This window comes from Psammomys obesus, unplaced genomic scaffold (genome assembly GCF_907164565.1).
Source record: "Psammomys obesus unplaced genomic scaffold, mPsaObe1.curated_primary_1811, whole genome shotgun sequence".
NCBI classification, from domain to species: Eukaryota; Metazoa; Chordata; class Mammalia; order Rodentia; family Muridae; genus Psammomys; species Psammomys obesus.
In genome coordinates, this window is record NW_026596064.1 from 9,861,380 (window position 1) to 9,875,430 (window position 14,051).

The following is a 14,051-nucleotide window of genomic DNA, read 5'->3' on the forward strand; positions in this document are numbered from 1 at the left end:
GCAAAGCACTGCTCTTTGCCTAGCTCTCTCACTCACTGACAAGGGCCTATTAAAAAGACAAAACAAAACAAACAAACAAACAAACAAAAAACCAAATTACTTTTCTGTTCTGTTCATGGGTGCTGGAGAGTCTACATCAGACTTGCTGAGTACACGACCTTACCCCCTGAGCCATCGCCCCAGCCCTCAGTTTAGAGCATTGACATTTGGGCATATTCAAGCTGCCTAAAAACATTTAAAGAACTTGTCCCATTCAGTCATCACAAAGCAGTACCCATGAGACTGACTGTGCCACTGACTTTAATTAAACTTAAGCAGCGAAGCTCTACCCCAACGAGGGAACAGTAAGGGCCGCTTCCACTCAAATCATTTTCTTAGACCCCTACTTTCAAAGTGTCAGCACCTCACAATCCCACCCTGCTGAAACCGCTCGGTGGAGCAGGTGATAAGGCTCGTGGTTTTATGCCATGCTTCTCTGCGCTTTGCCCTGGGACAGTAACTGGAAGGCAATGGGCTGAGCGCTCCACTGCACGTACCGAGTGTGGTCTTTACGACTCACACATTTAAATATCGAGCCACCGTTTGCTTATAAGCCAAACTGCTTACTAAAACTACTCTTGGCATTATCTGTCAAACATACACACACTACTAGTTTACCCAAACAACGTTTCCCAAGTAAAAATTTGTACTGTTTCTTCTAGTACCAGGTCTCTCTTTGCTCCCGTGCAGACTGACCCCTCTAATTGCATACACTAATTTAAGTGTATTTGGCCTTACCTGAAGCTGGTCCTGCAGCCTGGACTGACTGAAAGGCTTTACAGCTCTGCTTATGACTCGGCACTTCACTGAGGAAGTGGGAGTATTCCTGCATCCTGAGGATAAAGACCATACCAGGAAAAAAAGAAAAAAAAAGTCAAGGAAAAAGACTATCTCAAGAGGTCACATTCTAGGTTTTAATGACAAGAGCTCTCAAACTGTGCGGCCCTGTGTGAGTCCTGTGGTCCAAGCTGGATGGTAGAAGGTCTTCCATAAATGGCATGCTAAGACTCATTGCAGCAGCTACACCGACAGCCACATTTTTTAGGGGGAAGGGCAAGCTACTTTGCACCAATTCTCATTCCCTTTAAAAAAAAAAAAAAAATTACTTGGGAGTATACGGGTGTACAAGTGCCCCAGCCCCACTTGGGGGCCTCAGAAAACAGGCAATCGGTTCTCACTTTCCACCATGTGGATTCCAAGCACTTAACTCATACCATCAGTCCTGGAGGTGTCTTTACCTGTCCATCCATCCGTCTCCTTTTCCCAACATTTTACTTTTTAAGTAAGGCTAGCAAACCCCCCCCCCCCCCCCGCCCCCGTGGTTAGTTAGTCTAGCCATTGTCAAGCATGTTCACTAATGGCATTGCTCAAGAGTTCATGTGCAGTTTGCAGCTTAATGTCAAACTGCCTACCAGTGGTTGTCCTGACAGTGCCAACGCAAGAGCTCCCGCACTTCACATCTCTGGCACATGCTTGGCATTCTTCCAATCTTTGTCATTCAGGTTGTTTCCATGAATGCCCACCCCTCCCTGGCACAGCTTAGGCCCAGTCTGAGGAAGAGAGCAAAAACATAGCAATCCAACCTATTGTCTCAACAGGTTGAGATGTTTTAATTTTGCATTTGCTTAATAACGACAAGTAGTCTTACAAGAAAGGGCCACCTGTTCTTCAGCTTTCAAGAAACATGGGTTCCTCTTTTAAAATGTCTACTTTTCTCTCCCAAGCTAGCTTCAATTTTATGAACTTCTGCCTGTAAGTGTGCTGAATTTTCGGAATCACAAAAGAATACACCATGATGCTGTGCTCATTTTCCTATATGCAACTATAATGTAGACGTTTATAAATTCTAGTAACTGACTGTCATGTCATAGGTGTTATCAAGTAAATTCCTCCAAGGCAGAACACTACCCAATTCCTTTAAATGCTCTAATGCTCTATTCCTTAGCATTCAAATCTCCAGGGGACACACAAATTCCTTTGTTTGTACCTACATTAGTGGTTTTTTTTTTTAGACAGGATTTCTCTGTGTGGGCTTGGCTGTCCTTTGTAGACCAGGCTGGTCTTGAACTCAGAGATCCACTGCCTGCCTTGCTGGGATCACAGGTGTGCTACTACACCCAGCCAGAGGCAGTTATTTTAAACATGCTTCGATCACTAATTTCCATTTCTAATACAAAGTGACATTTGACTCAGTCAGCAAAATGCTTGCCTTGCAAGCCTGAAGACTTTAAAATCCTTAGAACTGACAAGGGAAGCTAGGCCTGGCAAACAAAGGGATGCCTGGAGGTTGCCGGCCAGCCATATATTGCTAAGCTCCAGGGCACCCAATACACACACCACTCACCTGAGATTACAGAATGGAGTGGTTGCGACCTACTTCTTGAAGGACCCCCCCCCCCCGCCTTTTTGAGACAGGGTCTTCATAAGCCCATTCAGAATGGGCTGCCCTCTGCCCTAGGAGCCTGAATCAATTACAGGTTGCTACCAAGCTTTTTCTTAAGATACTTTTTTTCTGCGCTGGAGATTGAGTCCAGGGCTTTGTAGTTGCTGGGCAAGCCCTCCATTTCTAACTTCAGATGCCATCAATTTTTGATTACAGCCAGGCGTAATCAAGCCTGGAAAGTGCTGTCTACCATGTACTCAGTTCTGAACCTCAGGTCAAAAACAAGGTCTGATAGGCTCTAGCCCTTACCAAGAAGCAACTCTAAAGCCTTAAACTGCCATCCTGTTTGCACTCTGCACCAATCATCCCTTCCCCCAACCAGTCCATCAAACTAAATAGCCAAGCTGTCTTCACTCCACCACCCACCCAGGCAATACAGGCCAACCAACATCTAGTTGCTCCTTTGGAATTTATCTAGTCCTCCCATCCTTGTCTTTCCTCAAGGGATCCTTTGGTACTCATGGTTACCACTACACTGATACCGCCTGTTGACTGATTCTGCAACTAGAGGTTATGTCTCTAGCATTTCAGCATTTCCCTCCCATCCCTGATGCCTACCACGTGGCTCTACATGACATATAACTGCTAGAACTTCTTTCTGTAAGGGAGTTACAGGCCCAACGGTCATACACCGTACTGAAATTCCAAGTCGGAAGGAAGGAAACCAGGAAATTGGAAACACTGCGGAGAAACTGGCCAGAGAGAGCTGTATTTATATAACTAAAAATCAAACAAGTGTGTCAAAATCCAGGAAAAATTATAGAAAGATCATTTACTTCATCAAAATTTTTTTATTTTGAATAGCTTCAATCAAAAAAGATTATTTTATAAGGTTATTTACAATGCTGAATGTACAATTATGAATATCTACCTTTTTGACAACAGGGTACCATTCTTGAGCAGCAATACAATCTTAAAAATATAAAGATGTATCATTTCTGATATATAAAGTTACTTAAAAAATTCACTGCCTTAGGGAATTCACAAATCATAACAGGAAGTAACTTTTATTAATTTCATGTGCACATAATTACCAAATTGTAATACATTAAAAATATGTGTAAATGCCAAGACTGTACAAAAGTTAATACCCTATCTTGTTAAAAGTTCCCAGTAGCCTCCCACCAAAAATATACAAAACCCTTTTCTTCGATACATCAAAACTGCATGCATAAGAGAACAGATATTCTCTAAAGTTTGAAGTTGTTCTTCACTGGATATGAGCTTTTGCTGCTTTTGGAACAGATAACACATGAATGACACATTATTTACCATGCCTTTGAGACTACAGCACTTTCATCAACATGGGAAACAAAATAAATAGTATAAAAACAATAATAGGCTTGCTTAAATGAAGGTGCAGTTTGGGAGCTTTCGAATCTCAGGCTTATAAAACTTAAAAAGTACTGGTTTGCTGTTGGTTTCACCACTCTCACCCAAGCACTATTTGCAGCACTGCTGTACAGCAGTTGGTGCTAGAAGATAGGAAACATAGTTACCACCATTTATTTATATTTGAGGGAGGAAAACAAACAACTTGAAACAACCCTGAGGGAGACCCACATTAAAAAAATCTTGTTATTTATTTAAAAAGTTAAAAAGTTACATATCATTATTTAACAATTACTTTCCCGGACATTTCTGTCCTTAAGTATGTGCATAAATAAAATTTAAATCAGCAATATTATCAATCTTAATACATCAAAATAATATATGTACAGATTTTAAAATTTAGGGCTATATATACTCAAATAATTTAATGTAAAATTCAGAACCAAACTTACTATGTAATGACCTACAGAAGACTCAGTCTACCTATGGCACTAAGCAGGACCCATGTCTAGATTTACAAACATTCTTCAAACAACATTCTCAACTGGAATTACCTACCCTGTCTATGTTCAAATCTAACTTCCTACAAATGCTTTCTGTCACCTACATAAAACCTTGTTCCTCTGAAAACAGTATGGACAGATGAGATATCCCTTATCAACTATGAATGTCAAAATTATGTGTCAAAAATAGCCTTTACGATCATGCTCTTAAAAGATGTTATATAAACTGATACTGGGTTTCTAAGCTGTAGTTAGCAATTAATTATATGCTTCAGTATTTAAACTAAAGAATAAGACCTAACAATTCAGAAAATCATTTAAGAATAACATGAGCATTATTTGAAATGAACATGGAAAGTATAAAACAGAATAACTATAGAAAATAGTGCTAATTCACAGCTCAAGAGGTCTAAGATGCATAGCTTCATAGAATCATTCATGGGACAATTGTTCTTATTATCTAACATATAGTAATATACATTTTGTTGGAAAAATTCAGTTATGTATTTTATAAGAATCACTAGTGGCAATAGCAGTAACAGTGATCCTGAGAATAATTTACTTTTTCTACAATTATCAAACATCATTCAGGTCTTTGCAACATAAAAAAAAAAAAAAAAAAAAAAAAAAAGAGAGAGAGAGAAATGGTTCTACAAATATGGGTAACATTTGGTACACTAGTTAAGTATGTACAAGGAAAGTAATGATCAACTAGCAGTAAAAAGCACACACATGTGGTTAGTTAAGAACATAGAATAATGTCACATTGTTTTGCTAAATTAGGGTCCATCTTATAGCAATGCCAGTTTCCTAAGCTGGGCACTGCCAAACTGCCAGGTCCTACCTAGGAAGGCTTTGAGAACCTTCTCAAGTTCCTTGAGAACTGAACATTAGTCAGATAAAACACAAATGTGAAAAATGCTTTCTACATTTCTTTTGGCTCAATAAATGTATACTCTTTATTTTCTCAAGCTCGCTTGTAACAAAATAGGTATGTGATGACCTCTGGTGCCACCTAATGGCATTAAACAAGCTCTACAAGTTTACATCACTTTGAAAGTCATTCAAATTCATCAATATTCACTATCCTTTTAGCCTCACTAACCAAAGAGCGTTAAGGTCTTTACACCAGCGTTAAGGTCTAACTCAAAACAAAACAAAAACAAAAATAGCACTGTCCCACTCATTTAAGTTAAAAAGAGAAATATAATGAAACCATTTAAAATGATAGAAGTCTTCAAAGAAAAATAATAGGTTTGAAGAAATATGAATGAGTTTTACTGCCAAGAAAAATAATCAACCTCAATCTTTCTGCACACATGTATTCTAAGACAGGGTTTTACCATCTATTCTAGGCTATCCTTAGACTAAGAACAATCCTCCTGTCTCAGCCTCCTGTGGAGAAATATAGGCCTGCACCACCATGCATGGCTCACGAAAAAACCTTTCTAGTTAAAGAATTCTTCCCCTAACTAGATTGCTGGCTGCAGACCCAGCATGGGATCCCGGGAATGCTATGAAGGACGTCAAGACAGCAGTGGAGCACCTTGCTGGCTAGGAAATGACACCCAGGCAGGCTACACAGAGAATATAAAAGCAGAAATGAAAATTACCTGAGTTGCTCTATTAACAATAATAACAACACATAAACTCACTCCTAACTCCAGATCATAAAAGGAAACTGGTGTATATTTAACAGAATTCTTTGGGAGAAACACTGGATCAAAATAGGCTTTCAACCTATTTTCACTGAAGGCTAATTATAATTAACAACTATATTATTTTAGCAATCACAAATTTAGGGCCTACATGTAAAAGAACTTTTGAATAAGGAAGTTTGTGAAAATCAAATTTAAAGAGGAAAACAAATGTTAAAAGCTAAAATCTAAAACCCCAAACATAGCCCTCTTATACCCAATATAAAGTATATATCATACTTAGGTTACTGCATGAACATATAAGCCAGATTTATAGTTAATAACTAACTGTGAGGCAAATGACATTTACTGTTTTGTTTTTTTTTAATTGACTATTGTATTATGAGAGGGATATAAACTGAACAGTGCCATTCTGACACCCAGGGTCATACTTCTGAATACTGTCACTAGCACAGCAGAGACAGTCTTGGCTATGCTATGGTGCTGATCTGACATGATCCATTCTCCTTTACTACAGTTTTGGCTTCCGTCGTTGTCTGAGGCTTAGGCGGCCATTCAGGATCAAACAAGAGCTCCTGAGCCAGGTACATGTACTTTGCTTTCGGTGTCTTCTTTCTACAGCTTAGGGCCCAGGACAAGCAGCATTTTCCCCATCGATCCACTGACTCCTAGGAAAGGAAAAACACCGAGTAAGGGCTTGTTGGTTAAAGCATGCATTGTGCACAGAACAATACAAAATAACTTCTGAATATAAAAACTAACTAAAAAAAAAAAAAAAAAAAAAAAAAAAAAATCCATGCAAAAAGTCAGCTTTCAATTTAGGAACAAACTGTTTTTAAAGAGGATATTTTCCCCCAGTTCCTTTAGTTTTGTCCACATATCTTATTGTGTAATGATATACTCTTTAAGTAGCTCTCTCAAACAGAAAACACCTACTCTATTCTTTTAGTTGGAAATCCTTTTATTCTATCCCAAATTATTTTTCTATTGATACCCACCCGTCACTTTTACAAGAAGGTAGTGACAGAGATCACTGTTACTGCTAATATTGCTTTCAAAAAAACAAAGTTAATGCTATGAAGTGATCTCACTGTCAGGAACATGAGGTGACAGGACCTCACTGTCACATGAAAAAATGGAATCCTAAATCACTTAAAACCACATCGTTGGCCAGACATGGTGGCACATACCCGCACCAGTTTGGGTGCTGTGCTGGTTAGTTTTCTGTCAAGATGACGCAGGTCAGAGTCATACAGGAAGAGGAAACCTCAGCTGAGAAAAATGTCTCCACTGGACTGGCCTGTAGGTAAGTCTGTGGGAGCATTTTCTTAATTAATGATTGATATGGGAAGGACCAGCCCAATGGGGGTGGTACCATACTTGGGAGGCAGTCCTGAGTTGTCTAAAAAAAGCAAGCTGAGTAATCTATGAGGAACAAGGCAGTAAGTAAGCAATGTTCCTCCTTGGCCTCTACTTCAATTCCTGCCTTGGCTTCCCCCTAATGATAGACTGTAACCTGTGTGCCAAATAAGCCCCCCAGCCAAGTTACTTCTGGCCATAGTCTTTACCACAACAATAAAAACCAACTCACACAGTTACACGGTAAAACTCTGTTTAAAAACAAAACAAAAAAGTAACAGCAAACCATCACTCATATAAAACTGCTTTTATCTTAGTAAGTTTCCCTTAGTACTCCATAATGGGAAGGAAATACACAGTAAATACACAAGCAAGTGCTGGGCTGGAGAGATGGCTCAGTGATTAAGAGCATCTAGTTCTCTTTCAGAAGACCTAGGTTCAATTCCCAGCACTCACATGGCAGCTCAAAACCATCTGTAACTCTAGTTCCAGGAAATCCAATGCTTTCTTTCTAGCCTCTACAGGTACTGCACATACATGGTGCAGATATACATGCAAACAAAACACTAATACACAAAATAAAAATAAACTGAAACTGCTGTAATCAATCACGATGTTACTGATGAATATGGCCTTAGATAAATAATCTTTGGAGAATGGGAAGGCAAAGTCTTGGAGAAAAACAAACTCAATAGAAAGTTTCAAGTCAAGTTTGAAATAGATCTAAACAACTATATTTAACCCATGAAACAGCCTGTAAATTATTTTGGCTATTGTTTCTCCGAAGTAAAATTTAAATTCCAGATCGTTTTTGCCACTCAATACTGACCCAGCCCACACTAGGCTCTAACCTCTATAGAAGCAATCACACAAAAGGGAAGTACAGCAGAGGGGTAAGTATTCTGATATGGACAAAGTACCTACAGTCAAAAAAGGCAAATGTGTTATAATGTATATGTTGAATACGATTCTTAACTGGCCAACAGGAATCAGGCATGTGTAATACCTGTAATCCTACCTCTGGGGTGGCCAAGGCAGGATTTGGGCCACTTTAAGCTATAAAGTGAAACCTCTGTCTCAATCGATCGATCCATCCATCAGTTAAGGCAAGGAGTACCCAAGGAAAGGACTGACTGAATAAAGCTCTAAAAACTGTAATTCCTCCAAGAGGCTTCTCTCACATCAACCATGAGTAACTCTGCCCCTCTTCTTCAGTGTGTACATAAAGCATTGAGCTGCATTGCTCCCAAGGATTTTTAAAGGTAAAATTTGTAGTCACAGATAAGCTGTATTACATTCTAGGAAAAAAATAACGGATTTGAAGATTATTCATCCAGTAACTTCTATTATATCACATTGAAAGTTTTGAGATGTGCATGATGATGTAATACTGGTACTCAGGAGGCAGAAGCAAGATGTTCACAAATTTGAGGCTAGCCTGGTCTACATAGTGAGTTCAAAGTCAGCCAGTGCTACACAGTGAGGAAAAAAAAAAAACCCACAAAGCTAGGAGTGGGTGGGGGTAGACATAGGAGCTATGCTATATCATTCATCCTCTTTAAAAAAGAATCCACAAAGTATCCTGCATCAGAACCCAGCAGTCACCACACACAAGACCCTCAGGTGACTGAAGCAACAGCCAGCAGTCTCCTTTCCAGTGTAGCTGCAGCACAACAGTCATCTGAAGTGATACTACACTGTTGCGTTTACTCCCTCCCTAGAACTTCAATTCTCCAAACCAATTGTGGAAAAGATCATTGTTCCTAAATATGAAAGCTTCATTTATAATAGCACTGCTAAAGCATCACAGAGAAACACACCACACTTGTCTGTACAGATGAGTCCTTTGAGGGGAGAGGTGATGTATAACAGGCAGAGGGCCAAGAGCAATGGGATTTAAGACACACATACATATTACTCCCCACCCCGTCTCTGTCTCTCTGCTCTAAATTCACTGTTCTATACATGTGGAAACTCAGGCAAGCAATATAATTAAAGCTAATCATGAATGGCATAATAACTGAACTGAATAACTGAACTGAATAACTGAATGTCTTTTGACATTCTGTGGTGGACCACTGGCTGTGCAGTGCAGAGTAAGGACCGTGGCAGAATCGTAGCACCACATGTGGCCTGGAGTCAAGCTCCACTAGCCATCTTTCCTTCCTTCTTGCCTCCAACTGGGGTTCTACTTCAGGATGGGTAATACTTTGGGCTGGAAAATTCTTTTTTGGCAGGGGCTGCTGTCTTTGTACCACAGGACATTTATTTGGCAGCTCCAGCGGCTCTATACATTCTATATGTCAATAACACCCTCTCTCCCTTATTTCTGATATCCAAAATTACTTATAGACACTGCCAGATGAGATGTTCCTTGCTGAGGGAGGAGGAGAGAAGGGAAGCTGGACAGAGTTGCCACTGAATGAGACGCAAAGCATTACACACAGAAATATCTATCGCAAGAAGAAAATTAATCTTTGTGCACTAAAAGTAAAAGCTCCAAAAAAAAAAAAAAAAGCTTTCTTAAAACCACAGAACTAAGGCCAAAATTCTTGTCTACACAGTGGTTCCCACAATGGATCAATTTGTGGGACATCCCAAGCCTACGTGCCATGGACTGTCCCATATCATCATTCCCTCCCATAAACATTTTTAGAAATAGAATGTCATGTAAAATAAAAACTTTTAAAAATTAAGAACTGAAATTACATAGAAATTTTTTTTAGAAAAGAATATACATATATGTATGTATTTGTGTGTGTGTGTGTATACTGCCATTTTATTGTGGTTGAAATTTGGGCTAAGTGCAGTGGCACATGCCTTTAATTCGAGCATTTAGGAGACAAAGGCAGACAGATCTCTGAGATGGAAGCCAGCCTGGTCTACAGAATGAGTTCCATGACAGCCTGAGCTGTTACTCAGAGAAATCCTGTCTCTGGGGGAAAGGGAGGAGGGAAAGAGGAAGGAAAAAGGAGGGAGAGAAAGGTAGGGGATTTCTACTTCAAATATTTTATAGGGGACTTAAAAGACCCATTTGACTAAATAAGGAAATAAAGTGTGCTTTAGAACTTGCCTGCACTTCCTATTTAGACAACAGTTAGAGATCTCTTTGGAGAAGGTAAAACTCAGTATGAGTCACATGGTAAAGATCAGCTGAGCCCCTGTGACCTTCTGAAATAATGTAGTAAAGTCACAAAAAGAAAAGCACTAGCACAAAGGGGGCTCAGCTAAAATAACCTGAGCACCAGAGTTCTTTCTGGTCTTGCCCAATACTAACAAGTGACAGACGGGCATCATGCTACGCTTTGAGGAAAAAGAAACGAGAATTGACTTCAAGCTCAAGCTGTCACCGCTTTCTGCTGTTATTCCACCATAGAGCACAGAGCACAAAATGGCATTATACATCTTACACAGCAAGCCTGGTCAAGCCTGGATCTCAGCCCTGCTCTATTACCAACACAAAGTTCAGGAGTTAGCACTTAGGTAAAACGTGGATGAGATTGAGTTAATGATCTAAGAAGTGCCAGACAATCTTCTTCAGCACATCATATAAGGATGGTTGAAAGCCTTGACACATGTAAGCAAGGCACATAACCTACTTTATAAACAACAGTGAGTAAGCAACAAGTTTTGGAACGGAGTCGTCTATGCTAGTACAATCTCTCCTCGAATTCTCTATGATTTGGTCCTTCTACCTCCATCTCTCACATGCTGGGATTTTGTGCTACAACTCCTGGCAAGGTGAGATATTAAATGTTAAAATTTTTTACAGAGGTCTGCTTGACTGACAACAGTTTACAGACCAAGTCTAATCTGCACATTCTATCAAGATATCTACTGTAACATCCTCACACCATGAAACGGATTTACTCATTGGTTTTCCTTTCATTTTGCCAGAAGAACCTTGCATTGTCTGATAAGCCACAGGCTATTTCACAGCCTTTAAAAGCCCTCACCACTGCTTATGTAGAAATAAACCAATAATTTTCTGAATTATCGGTCAGGGAAAGCCAAAAGCCACTTTAAATTAATGTATAGCAAAAAATAAAAATCAGAAATCTTCAAAATGTCTCTTGATTCTGATCTAAGAAAACTTGATTCAAAACTTGTTTACATAACTAATGTAATGGTTCCAGTGAAAATCAAACACATAAAATATAAAGCAGGCAGAAAAGAAAGAATTAACTCTCAGCTAGAAGGTGGTGGCACACACCTTTAATTTTCCAGCACTTGGGAAACAGAGGCAGGTGGATCTCTGTGAGTTCAAGGCCAACCTGGTCTACAAAGTGACTTTCAGGATAGCCAGGGCTATGCAGAGAAACCCTGTCTCAAGAAACCAAAAAACACCCCCCCCCCAAAAGAACAAAACAAAAAGATAAAAAGAATTAACCCTCACCTTTGAGGATAAGACAAACCAATACATGCATGCACAAACACACAAGGTAGGACTGGAATAGAAAAGACTTATGAAATTCCCAAATTCCTAAAATGCCTATATTAAGTGCCTATCATGAGTTTTCTAGGACTTATTTTAAGGGGGGGGGGGAGCTGTGGAAGGGGGGAACCAGATACAAAAAAAATGGCTAAAGCTGCACACACACAGTAACAGATCTAAGTACATAGTGGAAAAACTGAGATGTACGTGAAGAATTGACAGTAACTGCTCATTTCCAACCTGTGGTGGCTGTGTGGTGGTGAAACGACACTCTCCTTGTTTGTCTCGATTGAACACAACCTTCCAAAGGACCGTGTCAAGGAAGAAGCTCTGAGAGATATTCCAGTGAGTTAAGAGTTAAACAGGTCATTCCTTTTTAACACACGCATCTGATAACATTCACACAATGCTGCATCATTAATAACGTGATTTGCTTTTCAAATGGCAAATCTCAGTAAATAATACAAAAGTATAAAGAAATGATAGAACTCTTCTAATAAATATAAATCATAAAATTCTTGATTTAAACAAGACTAAGCTTTCTACAAATCAGGTTCTGATCCCCAGTGTTCCCCTAAATTAACAATGTTGATGATTCATAGCCTTTTTCTTAAGTTTTTTTTCACTTAATATCTATTATTAATTCCACATATGTATGTATGCAAACATTTCATCTGCATCCAATACAAATAATATTTCAGATAACAAGAAAAAATTTAAAAAGATGAGCTTGCACTGTTAGGTAAAAGAATGCTTCTGATAAATAGTCTTAGTTGAGCTTTCTTGAATAGAAAATACAGTCTCTGAACAACTTATACAAACATCTACTTATACAAAATCAACTACAAACATCCATGCTCCCATCATATCTCATTTAAAATCCTAGCCACTTTTCCTTTGGGACTGCTGAATTTCTGCATAATTTCTCAATCTAAAATTATCACTGAAATATACATACACATACTTTCAAAAGCCTCCACTATAAAAACCTTTGAACATACTAATTTTATCTGCTTTACCTGTTTCTTACACTGGTATAAAGAGCATCACTGAGAACTTAATATCCCATTAGAGAAATTGGCCTGAAGACAATGAAAGGCTATTTTCTTCCTAAGTGGTACACTATCAGGGAACACAGATGGTTCTGTGAACTGCCTGGATACCCACTTCTCTTTTCTATTCACCACTCATTTTTTGCCATCTCACTATCTTCATGAATGCAACTCCATCAAATCTCATGATATAACTACAAAAAAGTCAGATTAGGAAGCTAAATGAATCTGCCTAAAATGAAACAAGAGTTGGGGCTTCTGTATAATAACAGTATTACCTGTTCCTCCTACCACCACCACCACCACCACCACTGATCACCCAAGAATCCCAAGGCTGAATGCTTACCTCCACTGTGATAGACACGAAGGCATTGATAACAACAATGATAAGCATATATATTCGCCACTGGTATGGTACACACATAATCTAGAAGACACAAAATTTTAAAGTTGTCATCTTAATTGATATTACAGTATTACACCATAGTATCTGAAGCCAGGCACAGTAGCACATGAGTATAATCCCAGTACTAGAAATGCAGATACAGGAAGATCATGAGTTTAGGCAATCCTCAGCTACATAGTAGGTTCAAAGCCAGACTGGGACATCTGAGATGCTGTCTTAAAAAAAAAATCTGAGTTTACTAAAATACTATTATGTACCAAGTATCACTTTATCCATTTAACTTTCAATAATGTCACAAACATGCATCTTTTCACACAATAAAACACTAATACTAAAAATGACAACTCAGCATTAAATCTTGAAGACATTCAAAAGTCCATGCTCTAATCTACAGTATTACAAATGTCTAACAAATAAAAATCTATCTTTCAAAAATGAGTCAGAGGCCAGAGAAATGGCTCAGTGGTTAGGAGCATATGCTTCTCTTCCAGGGGCCTTAAGTTCAGTTCCAAACTGGAACTTTGCATCCAAACCTGGCAGCTCACAACCTGTTAACTGCAGCTCCGGGGGATTCAGTGCTCTTATACGGCCTCTGCAGGCACTGCACTCAGCATGCACATCCCTCTAACATATACATAATTAACAATAAGGCTTTTTAAAAATTGAAGTGGATACTAATTTAACACTGGTCAAGCTTACTTCCCCCTTCGTAAGCCTGGGACTACACCCACATGAAACCATATCCAACTGAAATCTGACTGCTCTGTGATCTAAAACATCCTTTTTAGTTAGCAAATATTTATCACCGAGTACCTAAGACACAT

General features: G+C 38.9%; 1 protein-coding gene across 6 annotated transcripts in view; it reads right to left on the reverse strand.

Annotated features, from left to right (window-relative positions):
• Positions 1 to 3,253: 3,253 nt before the first annotated feature.
• The window catches only part of Atp13a3 (ATPase 13A3), an 80,133-nt gene continuing 69,335 nt past the window's right edge, over positions 3,254 to 14,051 (reverse strand). For 4 of the 6 annotated variants that reach the window (XM_055624978.1, XM_055624977.1, XM_055624979.1 and 1 more), the window contains 3 exons: positions 13,168 to 13,248; positions 12,010 to 12,099; positions 3,254 to 6,643 (listed from right to left, as the gene is read on the reverse strand). In XM_055624978.1, the coding sequence (XP_055480953.1) occupies positions 6,446 to 6,643; positions 12,010 to 12,099; positions 13,168 to 13,248 (369 nt within the window). In that variant the 3' untranslated portion in view covers positions 3,254 to 6,445. Of the gene's footprint in view, positions 6,644 to 7,165; positions 7,288 to 12,009; positions 12,100 to 13,167; positions 13,249 to 14,051 lie in introns of all 6 variants that reach the window. The other 2 variants (XM_055624982.1, XM_055624981.1) reach the window with 2 other exon arrangements.